Below are 16982 nucleotides of genomic sequence, written 5' to 3'. Positions count from 1 at the left end.
GATCTCCGCTGGAGTGAACTGGCCCAGGCAAGGTAAACCGTGCTGACCCCTGATCTAGCAGGTAGCATCTCCAACAGACGGCCACTTTTCCCTTTAGAGATACAGGAGACTGCATGCAAAGCAACCGCTGCTGTTCTGCTACCAACTGGTGGCCTTCCCATCTTGAAAGCAATGAGGGTACCTGGAGGTTCTGCAGCACAAGTTCACTGAAATGAATAAAAGGGCAGAGCCCTTTCACAGGCTGACTGCAATAAAGCTTCAACCCCCACCCAATTAAAGGGGGAGGAACCCTCCTTGCTGCTTTATATAAGAATGCAGTTAACTGCATGTTTGTAGAATGAAACAGAAGTATTAACTTGAAAGATTTTAGCATTTTATTACAAAATAAGGATTTGAGGGTAGAAAAAGCTGTAAGAAACGCTAGGATAACAGAAAAAACTTTTGAGCTGAGACTGTTACAAATAGGGGTCTCACATCTTTATTGCTTATGGAGAGTGTAAATTTATTTTCCTACTTCCACTTCCATGCCACAGGAGTAGTAAATACTTTTTATGTAGCATATTGGTATCCCATTTTTTCTAGTCCCATTAAGTCCTCCTAAGAGCAATGCCAATTCCACAAAGGTGAGCCTTGCCCAGTATGCTTGCTTTCTTTTCCTGGGTTTTCAGCCTCACTCATCTTCTCTGCTCTGAGGGCAGAGGGAAGCAAAGACCATCATGTCTTCCCATTCACCAAAGAGACATGTAGTGGGGCACCCCCCCCCAGCTTGGCTTCACCTCCTATTGATTAGAATGGGAAATCTGAAACCTCAACTTTAGAAGCCCCTAAAAGTATTCCACCAAGCCAGCAAACGGGAGACCCCTCTGCCTGTAGCACAATCTTTTACATTTTGTAAACAATCAAAAAAGAGAAAATTGAGGTTTTTAAAGGAAGAATACACTCACATCTTCCTCATTCCTCTTCCCCTACAGATCTTGCACTTTTATTGATCATCCCAAATCATTGATAAGAGGATCATAAAGTCATTTCCCTCTGACAGCAGGCACTTCATGCTCCTCACACAGGAATTCCCTCATGCTCAGGATGAAATGGTTTGGGCTTGTTTGACATGACAGACATGGATAGGAGCACAGAATATGGATCCCTCCTATTAGGCTGAGAAGAATTTTATCCATCAAAATCCTTTTAATTCCTTGTGCTGTGTCCTGCCACCAATCCTGCCCAGGCAACATTCTTTTCATGATCTGAAGGGCCAGACTGTCACCAAGGAGCAGGGCAGGAGAATTCTGGCACCCAAATGAGGCCTCAAGACAAAGCACAGCTTTCACCCAGCTCCAAGAAATTGGAGGGAGAGGGCAGGCAAGGCACTTCCAAGCACTGGGCCTATGGGCCACCCTTTCATGCATCAGCCACGAGACAGACATTCAAGCAGGGCCTTGCTAGCCCAGCCTGGTACCCTACAGATATTTTGGACTAATAGCTCCGATCAGCTGTGCTGGCTGGGGCCATGGGAATTATAGTCCTGAACACCAGGAGGGCAGCAGGTAAGGAGGGGCTGAGTGACAGCTGGGCCGTTTGCTAAGAATCGCTTCTCTGATGCCTGCAAAAAAACCCCAAACAACAACCTACCAACTTCTACACTAAAAAGGTAAGTGAGCTTCCCCAACATGCTTTTCATAGTAGGTGGCTGGGGCTTCCTCTCAAGAAGGGGTAACAGGCATCTGAGGAACTTTAAGAAACCCAAGCTACTAATCCCTTCCAAAATGCTTTCAGAAAGGCATGGAGGCTTATCATCATGCACTGGTTTTCATAGGCCTGGGAGACCTTGCTGCTGTTGCTGCAGTCACTACCACTGAGTCCCTGCAGGGCCACATGGCTCTTTCTGAGTCTCTCACCTGCATGTGTCCAAGGGAAATTCTAACCACCTGCGTCACAGCACCTTGTAAAGGCAAAACTCAGCAGGACCCTTTATATAAGCCTGGTGTCTGCCTCTCAATGCTTGATGATTCTACTCTGAGCAGACAGCAAAGAAGCAGCCTAGGCAACTGTGGTCCCTTGTACTGCAGGAAGCAGAGTTCTCCTAGCTGCCTGGGAGCAGAATCTGAGCAGGAAGTCCACTGAAGGGCCAGCTTTTGACTCTAATGAGGAGGGGCCCCACAACACTTTCCACCACAACAGGACTCCCCCCCCCTTTTTAGGGCCTGGATGTGGCCATTTTAGCTGACATGCAAAAAGAGGCCAGCCTGCCTTCCAGTACTGCCATATCCTCAGGCCTGATGGGTTTGGGGGAGTCTGTAGAGGAAGTTCCCATCGCTGTCGAAGAACTCTCGGCCCTTCTGCACGACTTTCAGCTGGGATTCCCAGGTGCCCTCAGCCACCATCGCCTCCAGCTCCGCAGGGCTCGGGGCCCGCCAACCTCGACCTTCCCCCTCCTCGTCTTCTTCTTCCTCCTGTTGCTGCTGCTTCTTCTTCGGCGCAGAGGGGCCCGCACGTGCCGCCTTGGGGGCGACTGGCCGGGAGAGCGCAGTAGCAGCGCCGGGGGCGGGCAGTAGATGGCCGGAGGCCTCAGTGGCCACGACGATCCTGGGGCGGGCGCTGCTTTCGGGGGCGGAGGCCACATTGGCGGCGACCTTGGCGTCTTGCTTGGCGCTCCGCTCCGGTGGAGGAGAGAAGCTGCTCCGGAGGACTCGAAGGATGACCCCGGGTTCCACCTGGAAGCTCCGCGCCAGGCGGGAGACGGGCCATTCCTCCGGCAGCTCCTGCCTCAGGTACCTGGCGCAAAAGGGAGAAAGAGAAGTTAGAGAGGCGCGTTGGAGAAGCGTAGCCCGCGCCCCGCTTGGGGCGGAGAGAGAGAGAGACGCGGCTCGTCGCGAGCTGCCGTCGGGGCTCCCCTTCCTCTTTCTCCGCCGCCGGCGCCGCCACCTTCTCCGCGGTCGACCTCCCTTGCCTCCGTTCTTACCGGATCTGCTCCATGGCCTGGCGGGTCAGGGTGCGCTCGGGGGGGCCGCGCGGTTCCATTAGCCTCTGGATTTTGCGCAGGCGGATCGCCTTCTCCTGGCGCTGCAGCAACCTGTCGGGGGAAGAGAGAGAGAGAATGAGCGTCTCGGGCAGGGGGGCTCCTGGGCCAGGGAGGGAAGCTTTCGGGAGATCGGGCCCTACCTCTCCACCTCCTGCTCCACCTCCGGCTGCTCCTCGGGCAGTTTGCCTTCTGCCTCTCTCGCCGCCAGCCGAGCAGCCACCCGCCGCAGACCCACGAAGCGCCCAGACCCGGCCATTGTCGCTCAGAGGAAAGAGACTGGCGAGGCAGAGCCGCCCAGGAGTACATGGGGGCGGAGCGGGCACTTCCGGAGGGAGGGCGCAATCCGGAACCGGCGCGACTGAGGCCGAGCTTAGCCCATCTCAGTTTCAGTAGGAAAAGCGCGCCTCGGAGGTAATGGCCTGATGCGGAATCCCTGTAGCTCAGTGTTGTCTACACAGACTGGCAGCGGCTGTTAGAATCATAGAATCATAGAGTTGGAAGAGACCACAAGGGCCATCCAGTCCAACCCCCTGCCAAGCAGGAAACACCACCAAAGCATTCTTGACATATGCCTGTCAAGCCTCTGCTTAAAGACCTCCAAAGAAGGAGACTCCACCACACTCCTTGGTAGCAAATTCCACTGTCAAACAGCTCTTATTGTCAGGAAGTTCTTCCTCATGTTTAGGTGGAATCTTTTCTTGTAGTTTGAATCCATTGCTCCGTGTCCGCTTCTCTGGAGCAGCAGAAAACAACCTTTCTCCCTCCTCTATGTGACATCCTTTTATATATTTTAACATGGCTATCATATCACCCCTTAACCTTCTCTTCTCCAGGCTAAACATACCCAGCTCCCTAAGCCGTTCCTCATCATAAGGCATCGTTTCCAGCTTGTCATTATCCTTCTTGAACTGTGGTGCCCAGAACTGGACACAGTACTCTTCAGGAGAGTCTTTCACTGAATATACCTAGGACTTGCTGCATGCAAACTGGATACTGTACCCCTAAAATAAGGTCCATCCCATTTTCCCCTGTAAACTTTGTGGACCCGGAGGCATACGCTTTTCATCCCACTCAGGAGGCCAGTCCTGGATGGGGTAGGGTCTGCCGCAGTTTGCCTAGCAGTAAATAGTAGAGCCCCCATCCATGAACATAGCCAGGATTTATTTGGGGGGGGGCAGAACTGAGCTATCTGCGATACGATTGGTTAGTTAGCTAAGTATTTTTATTTATTTACTTGATTTAGGGGGCAGCTGCTCCCCTGCCTATACCCATGGCCCCCTTTGCATTCCTTTCACTGAAATTCAAGTATAATGAAGGGCAAAGAACAATTAACTCTTTGTATTCCTCTGCCTCTTTGAAGAGCTTGCTGGATCTATCCACCATCCTGTTCCCACAGTGGCCAAATAGATGCCTTCATGGTAAACCTGCAAGCTGGATCTGAGCTCAAGAGCCCTCTCCCCTCCTGTGGTTTCAGCAGTTGCTATTCAGAAGCATTGCTGCCTCCAACTATGGCTGCCGAGCATAGGCACTGTGGCTAGTAGCCATCGATAGTCCTCTCCTCCATGAATTTGTCTAATCCTCTTTTAAACATCAAACTCAGTGGCCATCAGTGCTTCCTGTGGGAGGGAGTTCCATAGTTTTAACTCTGCACTGTGTGCTGGACATCCTTTTATCTGTCCTGAATCTTCCAACATTCAGCTTCATTGGGTGTCTGCAAGCTCTAGTGCTATGGTAGAGGGATAAAAACTTTTGGGGGTAAAGAAATCCCTGTTCCTGCTCCCAGCAAGGAGGGTAGCTGCTGGGAGAACAAGATGATGTGCTTTGCAAGTCAAAGGAGAGAGAGAGAGAGAGACCCCATATTGTATAACCGTATAAAACTTTAATACAAAGTCGGCTACAAAAGAAACTCCGTTCCCAGCCCATAGTGCTCTTCAGGATTGGGACCTGGCCTTTGGCAGGGTGACTGGCATTGGTGACAGGGGAGTTGGCATGGAGGAAGGGGGGCATGGCCGAAGGTGCCTAATACTGTTCTTAGAATTTGTTGCTGCTGCTTTGGAGTGGGGAAAGGGGGAAATGATTTTGGCATGGAGGAGTAGGTTGGCAAGGGGCTCCTGGACGACTGCCTGGCTGGGGTGGATGTGTTATGCCCAGGGCCATGGCACCAGGCCACTGCTGCTGCTGCTGCCACTGCCTCCACAGGGCAGGGGCTTCACCTCCTCTACTGCCCCTCTTGGCACAGGCCGCAGCAGCGAAGTCCCCCAGCTCTTCTGGCTCCTGGATTGCTGTTCTGCCAAGAGGTCAAGTCAAGTGCCTTTCCTGGGGGAGGAGAAAGACAAGGAGATCATGAGGAAGTTTGGCTGGAGGACCTTCTTAGCAGGGTCCATCCTGCTGCTGCCTGAGCGGGCCTAGGATGAGGAGGTTACCTGGACTGGTTGAGATGCAGAGTGGCCATGTTGCTGGAGCGGTGTGGGCTGGTGCGCCGGATGAGCGGGGCAGACGCAGAATTGATGGCCAGTCCGTGCAGGTCAGCGCGGTTTAGTGGAGCTGCCGCAGAGGGGAAGGGAAAGCTGCTGTACATGTGGCTGGTAGCTTTGCCACCGTGCGACAGGTAGCTCAGGGAACCGGAGCTCATGTACAGGGGCCGCTTGCTTGCAGGGCTGCCTGAAAGAGGAGGAGGAGAGAGGCATGGGTGGCCGGGCTCCATGCCCGTAGGGCAAGCAAGATGCTGGGGGAGGGAGGAGGAGGTGGTGGTGGTGCTGAAGAAGACCGCCTGTGCTCCCTGCTCCTCAGTGGTCTGGCTGCCCCTTGGCACCACTGCTGGACACACCTGCCAGGATACTTGCTTGCCCTGTCTCCACTGCAGGCTGTGGCCCTCATGTTGCCCCTGTTCCCGAGTCTTGGGGTTCCTGAGCACGCAGACAGGGAAAGGTTACATTTCCTGGTGTCTCAACCCTCCTGCTGCTGCTGGCAGTAGTCATGGAGCAACTGGGGCAGCACCAGAGGACCACAAGGCTCTCACCCGCAATACTCACCAACTTCCAGCTTGTTCTTGGCGCTGCCAAACCGGCGCCCTCCTGCCTTCAGCATCCGGGCCAGAGAACCCGGCTCGCCCACCATGGCTGTACCCAACCAGTTCATGTTCTTGGGGGGCTGGATGTGGAGCTGTGGCTTGAAGTGTGTGGAGCAGGACTCATGGGAAGACTGGCCCAGGCCCGACAGGGCGCCCAAAATGGTTGGGATGAATCCTTGGTTTCCCAGTAGTTGGACACGGGTTGTGGGATGCTGCTGCATGATCTGCTGGCCCAGCTCCTGGACGGAGCCCCCTAGGAGGGAGAGGGGGACGAGGGTCATCAGATTCTGGGGCTCTCGGTTATTAAACAGATCCTGGAGAAAGTGAGGCTGGAAGAAAAAAGCAGCAGGGTGAGGCTTGGATAGGGGACCTTACAGGAGTCACCTGTGGCTGCTGCCAGGTTTTGAGGTGTCCCCCTCCCACACTGACCGCTTCTTTACAAAGACCCAGATAGCACAGCCAAAGGGAATGGCAGGCATCCACTCCCCATTGGTCATGTTCCCCCAAACCAGCCATTAAACATTTCCGTAGCCTTGGTAAGGCACAACAGTTGGCCCTTTGATACTAGCCAGAAGGATTTCTGCTTTGCAGACAGAGAACAAAGCCGGAGAGCAAGGCAGGCTGATTGCATGGCAGGAGCAGGAACCCAGCTCCCTCCAGAGCTAGGGAACAATGTTTGTTCCAACCCTCCTCCTTTGCTAGAGAGAAATCTCCTCCAAGACTTTCCATCCAGTGTGGGTCTTGGGGTGTGGAAACAGCACCTGCGTACCTGGCTTTCTGAGATGTTAATATGTGGCCTCTGGACCTCCACAGGCTTGGGTTCCGTGTTGCGGAGCAGGCGTGTCAGCTGGTCGACAATGCCCAGCCCTCGGATGAGGTTCTCCCTCCGTAAGAGGGCTTTGACCCTCTCCACTTCCTCTTCCTCCACGATGGCCTGGGGGGTCATGCTGTCATATGGTATGGAGGACATCTAGAGAAGAAGGCAGCCTGGGTCAGAATTGAGAAGAGGAGCTGGGCTCATTTTAGATACCGGCATTTAGATCCTTAACAGCTCAACAAGCAGCTTACAGAAAACAAAACAACACACCTGCTCCTCCACATAAGAAGCAAAACCAGATCTAATTCTGTAAGGCCAAGACTGATGATGTTGTGTTCCAGCTTTAGCCCCCAGATATTGTTTTGCCCTGCAGCTTGTATCCCACAGAGCCCTCTGGCCAGCTCCTCTGCAGCCATGCCAGACAAAGCACAAGGCCCACCCTTATCACCAGGTCTGGCAGGACTCAGGCTCTTTCAAGCTCCAAGTTGCCAAAAGGCAAAAAAGGACCCTTCTGCGATTGCATTGCATGTGGAAAGCCACTGGCTCCCTCAGAACTGCAAACTCAGTTCCAGCAAAAAGAGGCTGCTTGCATTTATAGCTGAATATATGTGGGCAATAGCTATGGAAAGGGGCAGGGAGGCTGGGGTGGGTCTATGAGATCCCTCACCTCTCCCTGGGGCAGGCAGAAGATTTTAACCACCCAAGTTTTTAAAAAGAAACATTCACCAGGCTCTTAAAGTAGAATAGTTCCGTCTCGAGGTGCAGCAGCTGGCCTTGAAAGTCCTTCCTCCTCCCTGGTGTTAGAAGAGGGAGGGACTCAAGAGCTGCTCCTCACTCCCCCATGAGGTACCTTTGGGTTCCAGGTCTTGCTGTGGCTGTAGGCTATGCGAGTGAGGGCTGGCTTGCCCTTCCCCTTCTCCCCTGCTGATTCCCCCTGCAAGTTCTCCTTCACGTCCCTCTTCTTCTTCGCAGCTGTGCTCTCCCTCTGCTCCTGCTTCTGGCGAATCTCCTCCAGCTGTTGCCTGACAGAAGACACAAGACACTGCGTGTCGGTATGTCATCCTTTTGCATGTCCTTTTGCATGCAAGGACTAGGCCTGGCTCAGCCTGCCCTGTGAGGAACGGCTTCCGCTTGCCCTACCTGGCACACTCTTCCCTTGCCTTGGAGGCCACGGTCTCTTGGAAGAGGGATCCACTGTGCTTGAAGAAAGGGGTGTACTTCTCTGTGCCCCGCGATGGGAAGATCTTTCGGTAGCCACCCAGGTGGCTGCTCTCGTACTTCTCGGCCTGGGCCAGCCAGGCGGCCTGACTGCTCTCCAACTGCTCCCGCCTGCAGATCGAGAGAGTTCAGGCTGGGGCCCCGGCAGTAGAGAAATCCTAGGTTCTGCCGGGGAGGGAGAGACTAATGGGCACTGCTGTCCTCTGAGTCCCCCCCCCCTTGGCCTCCCCTGTCACTGGTACCCAAGCCATTTTCCTCCCTCTCTTCCCCCCTGCTCCCCCACCTTGTCTGCATGGGGTGTTGCACAGCTTCTGCCAAGGCAACCAATGACCCACATGCCAGGACCCAGGACTCCTGCACTGCCTCATGGCCCATTACACGGCCAGAGAAATAAACGCAAACCCATCTGATTAGCACCTTGCTCCATTTTCTCCCCTCCCTCATGGTGGTTGGAGGCTAACATGCAACCTGACAAGGCTGTGGGGACTGGGTGTTGGGCGTCTCTGAAGGCAAAGCCAGGAAAAGCTGCTTCTGGGGGAGAAGGAGGCAGCATGGCCAGGACAAGGGAGGCACTTAGTACAGCCACAGTCAGGCTGGGCCCCTCCCAGGGTTACCTGGCTTCTCGGGGCGGCTGGTGGGCTTGGAGGAGGCGCTCCTTCACCCGCCGCTTGTCCTCTTCTAGCACCTTCTTCTTGTCACAAGCACGCAGGTTGATAAGGTTGATGGCATCGCAGAGCAGGGCATCCTTCACTTCACGGTCCAGGCGGGAGTCAGTGGTGAAGCTGGGGGAGTGGTTGACCTGGAGGGGAAAGAGCAATGGAGAATGGCCTGGGTTTTACATGCAGCTTCTTACAAGGTAGCCACTCTGGGATCTGGTTTGGCCCATGAGACTTCGGGACCTCCACTCCTTCAGGACAGAGGTATCTATTCTGATGCTTAGTTTTTCTCAAGAAAGAGTTTGCAGTTTTTTGTATACAGTTGCAGCTAGTTAGGTAGCGTGTAGTAAAACACTGGAGCAGTCAGGATCACATGGGTGTTTCAGGGAGACGGAACGTGTTCCCCAGGGGCCTGAAGTGGCTCGACTGGGAATGAACAACAGGATGGCATACCTTGGAGGGTGTGGGGAGAAGTTTGACATTTGCAGCCAATCAGGATTGACAATTTTAATTCAGATCTGGAAGCATTCTGACTCAGTTTCATGTGCCAGTTTGTGTTACTATTGTCTGAAGATACCCACCCCACCTCACCTCTGACTTCCAAGGTATTTAGACATCTTTCCTGCTTCTTTCAAGATACAAAAGAGTAGACATAGGAACAAAGGAAGCTGCCTTATACCCAGTCAGACCCTTTGTCCATCTAACTCAATATTGTCTACACTGACTGGCAGCAGCTCTCCAGGGTTTCAGACAGGAGAGAGGAGTCTCTCTCTCTCAACCCTACTTGGATTGAACCTGGGACTTACTTGTATCTACCATCTACCACTGAGTGTTGGAGACTAGCTGGATCGGGGAGAAGGAACTATTGAGGAAGAGGTTGAGACTCTTCCCAGACTTTGTTGGGATCGAGAACAAAAGAGTGTTGAAGAGAGGTCTGAGAGTGTTCCTGGGATTAGAATCATTGAATTGCAGAGATTGAAGGGTCTTGCTGAAGAGAAGTAGTGCAGGCTGCCATTGGGAATTCTGCTTCAGAAGGACAACAGCACCCCACGTACCTCCAAGAGCCAAGGCTTGAGCTTCCTGTCCAGGAGGATGTCGAAGCCTAGGATCTCAAAGCAAGCGCAGCCTGATATGTGATTGGGGAAGCAGGTGCGGTAATTGTGCTTCAGCACTGGGTGGGCAGCAATGAGGGTCTTGATGATGATGTCCTCAATGTCCCGCCACAGCTCGGCCGTGTCATAGCTGTGCTCCCGCATCCAGCTGTTCAGCGTGGACAGCTTCCTATGGGGAGGAAAATGGGCTGCAGGGATGTCAAGGCCAGACTCTGCTCCTGAGGGTGGCCAAACCCCAAACCCTGATCCCCACAACCACAAAGAAAGGGGCTTAGCAAGAATATCAGGACAGTCTCCTTTTGGCAGGGCATATTTCCAAACAAGCATTAAGACCCTTCCCGCTTTCAGCCATTTTTTTTAGTTGGAGATGCTACCAGAGATTGAACATGGGATCTTCTCCATAAAAAATATGTCCCCTCTACTCCTCCTCCATAATACTGATGGTCTTGGATTAAGTTTCTGGCTAAGAGGAAACCTGAACCCGTACATTGTCCCCCACCCTGCACTGTCCTTCCAGCTTGCATTGCTTCCAGCTGCCTCTGCCCATCTAAGCAGTCACTTTAGCAGAAGGTAGCTGCCCCCAAGCAGAAGGCCCAGCTCTGCTCCTGCAGGGGGCTTGGCAAGGAAAATACCTCTTGCTGCCTGTATTGTCATCACGCACAAAGTTCTCGTTATGCTTGTTGATGGCGTAGTTGGTCAGGTGCATACATATGTCTTCCTGCAAGAGAGAAAGTGGAAGGGTTTACTGTCCGCACCTGGAGGCTGTTCCCTTCCTGCCTAGGTTCCCTGGACCAACAGCATTCATCAGTCCTGCCTGAGCAGCGCCAGAACCCTCTTGCCCACATGTCTCAGTGCTGTCTGTCATGGGATGCAAGGAGGGCAGTTCATTTTCCTAACAGCATCTCTCAAGCAAGACTCCATTGATCTGGGTTGACCTTTCACTTGCAAAGTGCCACAGGGACACTACATCCATCCACCCCCTCTTGGAGAGCTCCCAGAAATCACATCAGGCACCACAACAACTTATTATTCTACAAAGCAAATGCCAGTTCCTGGGAAACATCCCTTCTTTACCAGGTTGCTGCTGCTGGGCTCGATGTACCTCATGGTGGCAAAGCGGGCGAGCCCCTCCTCATAGACAAAGATCTTCAATGGGTCGCAGGAGGTGACCAGGACGTAGATGCGCATGTCAAACTTGAAGCCATCAATGAGGAAGGGCTGCAGAGAGAGGGGTGGGTCTGTGATTGATGGTCAGGGGCAGACAGCCAGTAAGCTCAGGAGTCTTGCACCAAATATCCCCAGGCAAGGCCAGCTTTCTCAACCAGCTATGCTAAGAGGGCAGGAGTTGTGCATTTAGGCAAAGGGAGGCAATTCTCTCTCGGTGTCCACCAGGCCCACCTTGGCAATGTACTGCTGGCAGATCATGTGCTCGCCGTGCTTGATCTCCTTGGGATTGCGTGTGATGAAGATGCCCCGTCCTTGGCAGCCGCTATCTGGCTTGCAGATGTAAGTTCTGTTCTTTCTCATGCGCCCATAGGCTTGGAAGTCCCCATAGCTATAAAGGGACAACACAAAAGCTGGCATATGGGAGATTCCATAAAGGGTGTCCTCAAGCCAGTGGCAGGAATTGTTCTTGGTGCATGAGGGTGCATGTGTGTGCTCCAGAACTGGCATAGGGTGACTAAGTGATAGAAGCCCCTCCTCGACAGTGGCCCACTGCTTGCCCTTCCCCCAGCACCACTACTTGGATCAGAGTCCCCTCACTCACTCAGCTGGCAGGCACCAGGTGCGTGGGAAGATGCTGTACTCCTTGGGAAAGAGCTTAAGCATGCGGTTGAGGTTGCGGGCAAGCAGGTCCTTGCGGCAGATCTCTGCCATGCCTGGGAAGTGGTTGATTTTCTGAAAATAGAGCAGGGACAGAGGAAGAGAATCACCAGCACCTCTGGAAAGGAGTGTTGCTGTTTATTTAGGGTATTTTTTACACCACCTTCCAATATCCATTTTAATGTAGAAACTGCCTGGGGAATTTTCTTGTAGGATTCCCTAGAAAGCTTCCATATTAAAACTGAGTACAATCAATCATAAAAACCAACACTTTGAATTGAACTCAGAAATACACAGGAACCAGTGCAGCAGATGCAGATGGCAGGATATTTTGCAAGTGGTTGGTTTATTTTTATTTATTTATTAAATCTATATGTCACCCTCCATCTGAAGATCTCAGGACAGTTCACAACATAAATGTTGACAATCTAGCTGCTGTACCAAGCAAAGGTTGCAAGTAAAGGGAGCCCGTCTAACAATGCTTTGCCATTGGTAGTCTAATTTGTGGCTAAGCAGTGTCTGTCTAGAAGGGGTTGCAGCCAGACCTTGCCCACCACCCTCTCCTTGTGATAATTTGGATCAGAGCAAGGCAGTGGAGTGCACACAGACATGCCCTCCTGGTAGTGGCAAAGCCATGGAAGAGCCAGAGCTTAATCGGACAGATGCATGGGCAGTTGCCCCCCCCCATCAATAAAAATCAGTAGCCAACTGAAGTTCTGCTCCCACTAACAAACATCCTGGCTATGTCCATGGACAAATGTGCTGATTGACACCAGGGGCTTGCCCCAGCAGAGGGGCACAAGCCACTCAAATCCCAGAACTGCCTGAGATCAAAAGTGCTGTGACATGTCAGAGACTAGCTATCTCCCTTCCCGACTCCAACCTGCCTGCCAGCCACAGCTCCCTCCCTTCTGGCTCTGCTCCAGCTACCTGAAACCTCTTCATTTCCATGACACGCTCCAGGGAGACCGAGCAGTCAGTCCAGCAAACGGTCCACTCCTCGTCCTCCCCCACTTCTTTCAAACCACAGCGTCGAGCAGCACGCCTAACTGCAGCAAAAGAAAGAGTGCCACATGGATCCAAGAGGCACTGGAACCCCTCTGGATCTTGCATGTGGCAGTGGGAGCGCAGCAACCATCTGAACAGCAGGAGTCACCCCTCTGGCGGGCGCGGGGGAGGGGGGAAGCAACCCTCCAAAACAAAAATGACCCTGGGAACTTCTATCCTAATGCAGGTGCCTCACAGATCCCCTAGCCCAACCAATTCAGAAGCAGCCTGGAGTCACCCTGACTGCTGTTGGTTCCTTCCCGTGAGTGGCATAAAGCCAATTCAGGAGACCAAGCAATAACCAGGGCCCATGTGATGATGCTCTCAGGGTACAGGAGAAAGCCACCAAGAAGCAACCCTAACTTACCACTCTCATATTTGCAGCTGGCGAGGTTGATGGACAGCAGCCTGGAATTGAGATGGAACAGTGGCTCAGCAGCTGGGGAGAGCAAACCTTGAGCTGACAAGCTGGGAGGGGAAATGCCTATGGAAACATGGGGCCAACCCACCAGGCCTTGACCCTTGGGGCACAGAACACAATGACTTGGGGGGCCAAAGTAAAGAACTGTGGGATTCCAACAGCGGTGGTGTCTGCACTCCTAAGTGTGAATGGAAACTGCACAGCTTGCCCTGAAGAGATTCACAAGGGGGAAACCCAGAAGTGGCCCACCTGTGTTTCTTCTTCTTCCTCCTCGTTGTCTCTTCCAGCTCACATTCTTCTGCCAGTTGCTCCTCCAAATCGATCAGGGAGACACTCGGCTGGTCATTCTTCTCCCCTGGTGGCCTAGTGCCTTTGTACCCTTGGCCCTGGGTTCGCTGCTTGTCCTTGTTTTCTGCATCAAGCCTCTTAAGGCATTCATTGGCAGACTCATCTGACAGGGCCCCTTCGTCATCCTCATCTTCGTCTTCATCAGTTTCATTCTCAGACTCACTACTTTCGTCTGTATTGATCTTCATTCTCTCAGACACTCTTACAAAAGAGCACAGAGAAGAAGGGTTGTCAGCAGATCCTGCCACTCTGACATTTCTTACTAGCTACTGATAATGACATCCAAAGCAAACTTATCTTCTTTATAATGCTCCTTTGTATTGTGGTATTTTAATGCTTTTGTTTTACTGGAATGTTAATTATTCGTAAGCTGCCCAGGGATGTTCCTGAATGTGGGGTATAAAGGTACAGTAAAGGGACCCTTGACTGTTAGGTCCAGTCGTGGACGACTCAGGGGTTGCGGCGCTCATCTCGCTTTATTGCCTGAGGGAGCCGGTGTACAGCTTCCAGGTCATGTGCCCAGCATGACTAAGCCACTTCTGGCGAACCAGAGCAGCGCACGGAAACTCTGTTTACCTTCCCACTGGAGCAGTACCTACCGTATTTATCCACTTGCACTTTTACATGCTTTCAAACTGCTAGGGAGCTCACCCCGTTGCGGGGATTTGAATCCCAGACCTTCTGATCGGCAAGCCCTAGGCTCTGTGGTTTATACCACAGCACCACCCGCGTCCCAATGTGGGGTATAGGTAAATTTTAAAATGGCAGCTCCATCTTTGTGGGTTTCTTCCAAGTCTCTTCAGCCACCTAGGACATCTCCCCTTCCTCTAAAACTTCCAGCAAAAATACCTCATAATGAATCAGAATGGCAGGTCCACTTTCATATTAATACACGCTCTGACTGGCAGTAACTCTCCAGATTCTAAAACTGAAGCCTTTCTAAATCCTCATTTTACTTGCAGTTGATTGAGTTTACCAGCAGAGCACATATCCCACGAATTACTGGAGAGGCTTGGATTATGCAGTTTAGCAGCCAAAGACAAAGGAGGTGCCCTGCCTGAAGACTGGGACATCCAGAGACACTGAATGAAAAGGGGCCAGGGAGAGGGCAGCTTGGAGAGGTTGGACAGCCAGACCCCACAGCAAAGTGTGGCAGGGAGTGGCACAAATTTGTGCTGGCCTTAGCAGTATTGATCACGGATTGAGCACTACTGTACTAGTATATTATTCATTGTTTATTTACTATATTTCTAGGCTGTCAGGATCACAGGGTTGTTTACAATAGTCATCTTAAACAAAAGTAAATGATAGTAACAAAACGAAAAGAACAGAACCAAAGAATTAAAATATTGTTTCTGTAGCCAACTCTGCACTTCCAATTTCAGCACAACTTGCTCTCCTTGCAAAAGCTGGGGGGGGGGAGAGAAAGAAGGCATTAAGGCAGTCTTCTCCAACTGGCCACCCTCCAAAATGTCTTGGATGACAACTCCCATCAGCTCCAACCAGTATGGTCAATGGTCAGGGATTATGGAAGTCATAAAACAGTCTGTAGGGCACCAGATAGGGGAAGACAGACTCTGGGAGAGGAACCCATACGCAAGTGACCTGCATGTCTGCAAAAGGGGAAGGGAGATGTGCCACAGGGAGAAGCTCTGGGGAAGCGGATCTTGGGGGAGAGGAGGGGCAGGGGATCTTATGTAGCCCTCTAGATGCTGCTCCACAAATACCAGCAGGCGGAGGTAAGCCAAGAGCCAGGAAGGGTAGGCGGGTGGGAGCTGTTCCCAGCTACACCCGCAGGGTACCAGCGACCCCATCTTTGGCAGCCTTAGCCAGCCTGACGCCGCCTTCCAGGTGTTTGGGCCTACGAGGACTTATTAGTTCTGGCTGCGGTTCTGGGCTCCAAGGCGCCAGGCTGGCCGGGGTTGCTTTGGGGCCAGACCGATTCACATCCACACACTGACTCGGCGTGTAGGACAGCACTAAAGCGGCCTCAGGTTCACCCTGCGAGGAGGCGGGTCCTCGGCGGCCCTCTTCTGCTGGGACGAGAGGCGTCACCGGGGGGGGGAGAGGGGTCGGCGGTGCACCTTCGAGGCTTCCCGGGCCCGCCCGGGGGAAACCCCAGGGCTGCGCCGCCACCGGCGGGCCTGGGGGCTCTTTCGCCCCACCGCCACTCATTCCTCCTGGCGGCTCCTTACCGGCCCCGCGGCTTTCCCTGGGGCGGCGGCGGCGGCGGCGGCGCCTGGGCCTCGGGCTGCCTCGGGCCCTGACGCGGTCACCATGCCGACAGCGGGCCCCGCCCCCTCGGGCGGACGCGGACGAAGGGGTGGGGCGAAGCGCCACAACCATAAAGGGTGGTTCGAAGGATGGAGCGCCGCTTCCTTCCCACTGCGCTTCCGCATTTCGTCATCGCCTGGCGACCTGCTCTTTGTGACGCAAAACAGGATCTCGCTCGCCGTTGGCCCGCGTTGTAATTCGATTTACATGGACCGTCAAGCCGCGCGTCTCGGATTTGCTCATTCCTATTGGACGTCTCTTCCCTGACATGGCAGTGGGGAGAGAGAGAGGAAGAGGATATCCGGTCGGGAAGATTCCAGTTCAGTCCTCGCTGCCTGTGACCGCTTTAAAATAGAAAAAATTCCTTCAGTAGCACCTTAAAGACCAACTAAGTTTTTTATTTTGGTATGAGCTTTCGTGTGCATGCACACTTCTTCAGTGATCGCTTTAGAAAGCCAATTCTCTCTCCTCTCTTCTTCCCTTGTGTTTATCTGGACATTGCTTGACCTTGTTTTAAATAAATAAATAAATAAATAGATTTATTAATTAATAAATTAAATTAATTAAATAAATAAATAAATAAAATTAAATAAATAGATAGATGTAAAATAAAAAGCTGGCCCTGAAAGAAGCCGAAATCACCTTTATCATGCCAAAGTGTGCAAGCTTTAGAGTTATCCAGAACTCTTGTTACAGGTAGGTAGCCGTGTTGGTCTGGATCGAAGTAAAATAAAAAAATTCCTTCAGTAGCACCTTAAAGACCAACTAAGTTTTTATTTTGGTATGAGCTTTCGTGTGCATGCACACTTCTTCAGATACAGTGAAATGGAAGTTTCCAGGCACTTATGTAGAGAAGGGGTGGGGAGGGGTGGGGATGGGGAGGGGGGATCACTCAGAAGGGTGGTGGAAATGGGTGATTGACTGACTGATAGCTGTTGATGACCGCAAACGACTGCAAATGGTTTTGCATGAAAAAGACCATTAATGGCTACTAGCCAATATGGCTTTTCCCTGCCTTCACAGTCGGAGGAAGCAATGCTTCTGAATACCAGTTTCTGAAAGCAAGAAGGGGTAGTGCTGTTCTTGTGCTTAAATCCTACTTGCCAGCTTCTCACAGACAGATGTTCATCTAGGATGCTAGACTAGATGGGCCATTGGCCTGATCCAGTAGGTTCT

General features: G+C 52.4%; 2 protein-coding genes across 8 annotated transcripts; both read right to left on the bottom strand.

Annotated features, from left to right (window-relative positions):
* Nucleotides 1-351: 351 nt before the first annotated feature.
* On the bottom strand, nt 352-3407 carry NGRN (neugrin, neurite outgrowth associated). Its single transcript, XM_035130463.3, has 3 exons — nt 3160-3407; nt 2960-3070; nt 352-2772 (listed from the first exon to the last, which is right to left on the bottom strand). The coding sequence occupies exons 1-3, from the start codon at nt 3273-3275 to the stop codon at nt 2268-2270; spliced, it is 732 nt and encodes a 243-aa protein (XP_034986354.1). The 5' UTR covers nt 3276-3407; the 3' UTR covers nt 352-2267.
* Nucleotides 3408-4878: 1471 nt separating this feature from the next.
* TTLL13 (tubulin tyrosine ligase like 13) lies at nt 4879-15924 on the bottom strand. 7 transcript variants are annotated; one of them, XR_015946940.1, is made up of 16 exons: nt 15728-15870; nt 13434-13733; nt 13131-13171; nt 12647-12765; nt 11661-11791; nt 11291-11447; nt 10967-11110; nt 10525-10610; nt 9836-10061; nt 8739-8923; nt 8047-8235; nt 7757-7928; nt 6859-7059; nt 6052-6342; nt 5443-5680; nt 4879-5335 (listed from the first exon to the last, which is right to left on the bottom strand). XR_015946940.1 is itself a non-coding variant. In XM_035130458.3 (16 exons), the coding sequence occupies exons 2-16, from the start codon at nt 13718-13720 to the stop codon at nt 5323-5325; spliced, it is 2556 nt and encodes an 851-aa protein (XP_034986349.3). In that variant the 5' UTR covers nt 13721-13733; nt 15728-15924; the 3' UTR covers nt 4879-5322. The 7 variants fall into 7 exon arrangements, 6 of the variants coding, with proteins under 6 accessions (XP_034986349.3, XP_060138470.2, XP_060138468.2 ...); XM_035130458.3 differs by having other exon boundaries at nt 6052-6418; nt 15728-15924; XM_060282487.2 differs by having other exon boundaries at nt 6052-6418; nt 13131-13202; nt 15728-15806.
* Between the last annotated feature and the right edge of the window lie 1058 nt (nt 15925-16982).

This window comes from Zootoca vivipara, chromosome 13, assembly GCF_965207765.1.
Source record: "Zootoca vivipara chromosome 13, rZooViv2.hap1.1, whole genome shotgun sequence".
Classification (NCBI taxonomy): Eukaryota; Metazoa; Chordata; class Lepidosauria; order Squamata; family Lacertidae; genus Zootoca; species Zootoca vivipara.
This window is presented reverse-complemented; position numbering and strand designations above follow the sequence as displayed.

Bases quoted from the DNA above. Each gene is read 5' to 3' on its own strand.
- NGRN (XM_035130463.3), bottom strand. From the start codon at position 3,275: ATGGCCGGGTCTGGGCGCTTCGTGGGTCTGCGGCGGGTGGCTGCTCGG. The intron at 3,071-3,159 runs GTAGGGCCCGAT...TTCCCCCGACAG, and splicing joins GTGGAGCAGGAGGTGGAGAG to GTTGCTGCAGCGCCAGGAGA. The intron at 2,773-2,959 runs GTAAGAACGGAG...CTTTTGCGCCAG, and splicing joins CAGGCCATGGAGCAGATCCG to GTACCTGAGGCAGGAGCTGC.
- TTLL13 (XM_035130458.3), bottom strand. From the start codon at position 13,720: ATGAAGATCAATACAGACGAAAGTAGTGAGTCTGAGAATGAAACTGAT. The intron at 8,236-8,738 runs GTAACCCTGGGA...CTCGATCTGCAG, and splicing joins CAGCCGCCCCGAGAAGCCAG to GCGGGAGCAGTTGGAGAGCA. The intron at 7,929-8,046 runs GTAGGGCAAGCG...GTCTTCTGTCAG, and splicing joins GCAAGGGAAGAGTGTGCCAG to GCAACAGCTGGAGGAGATTC.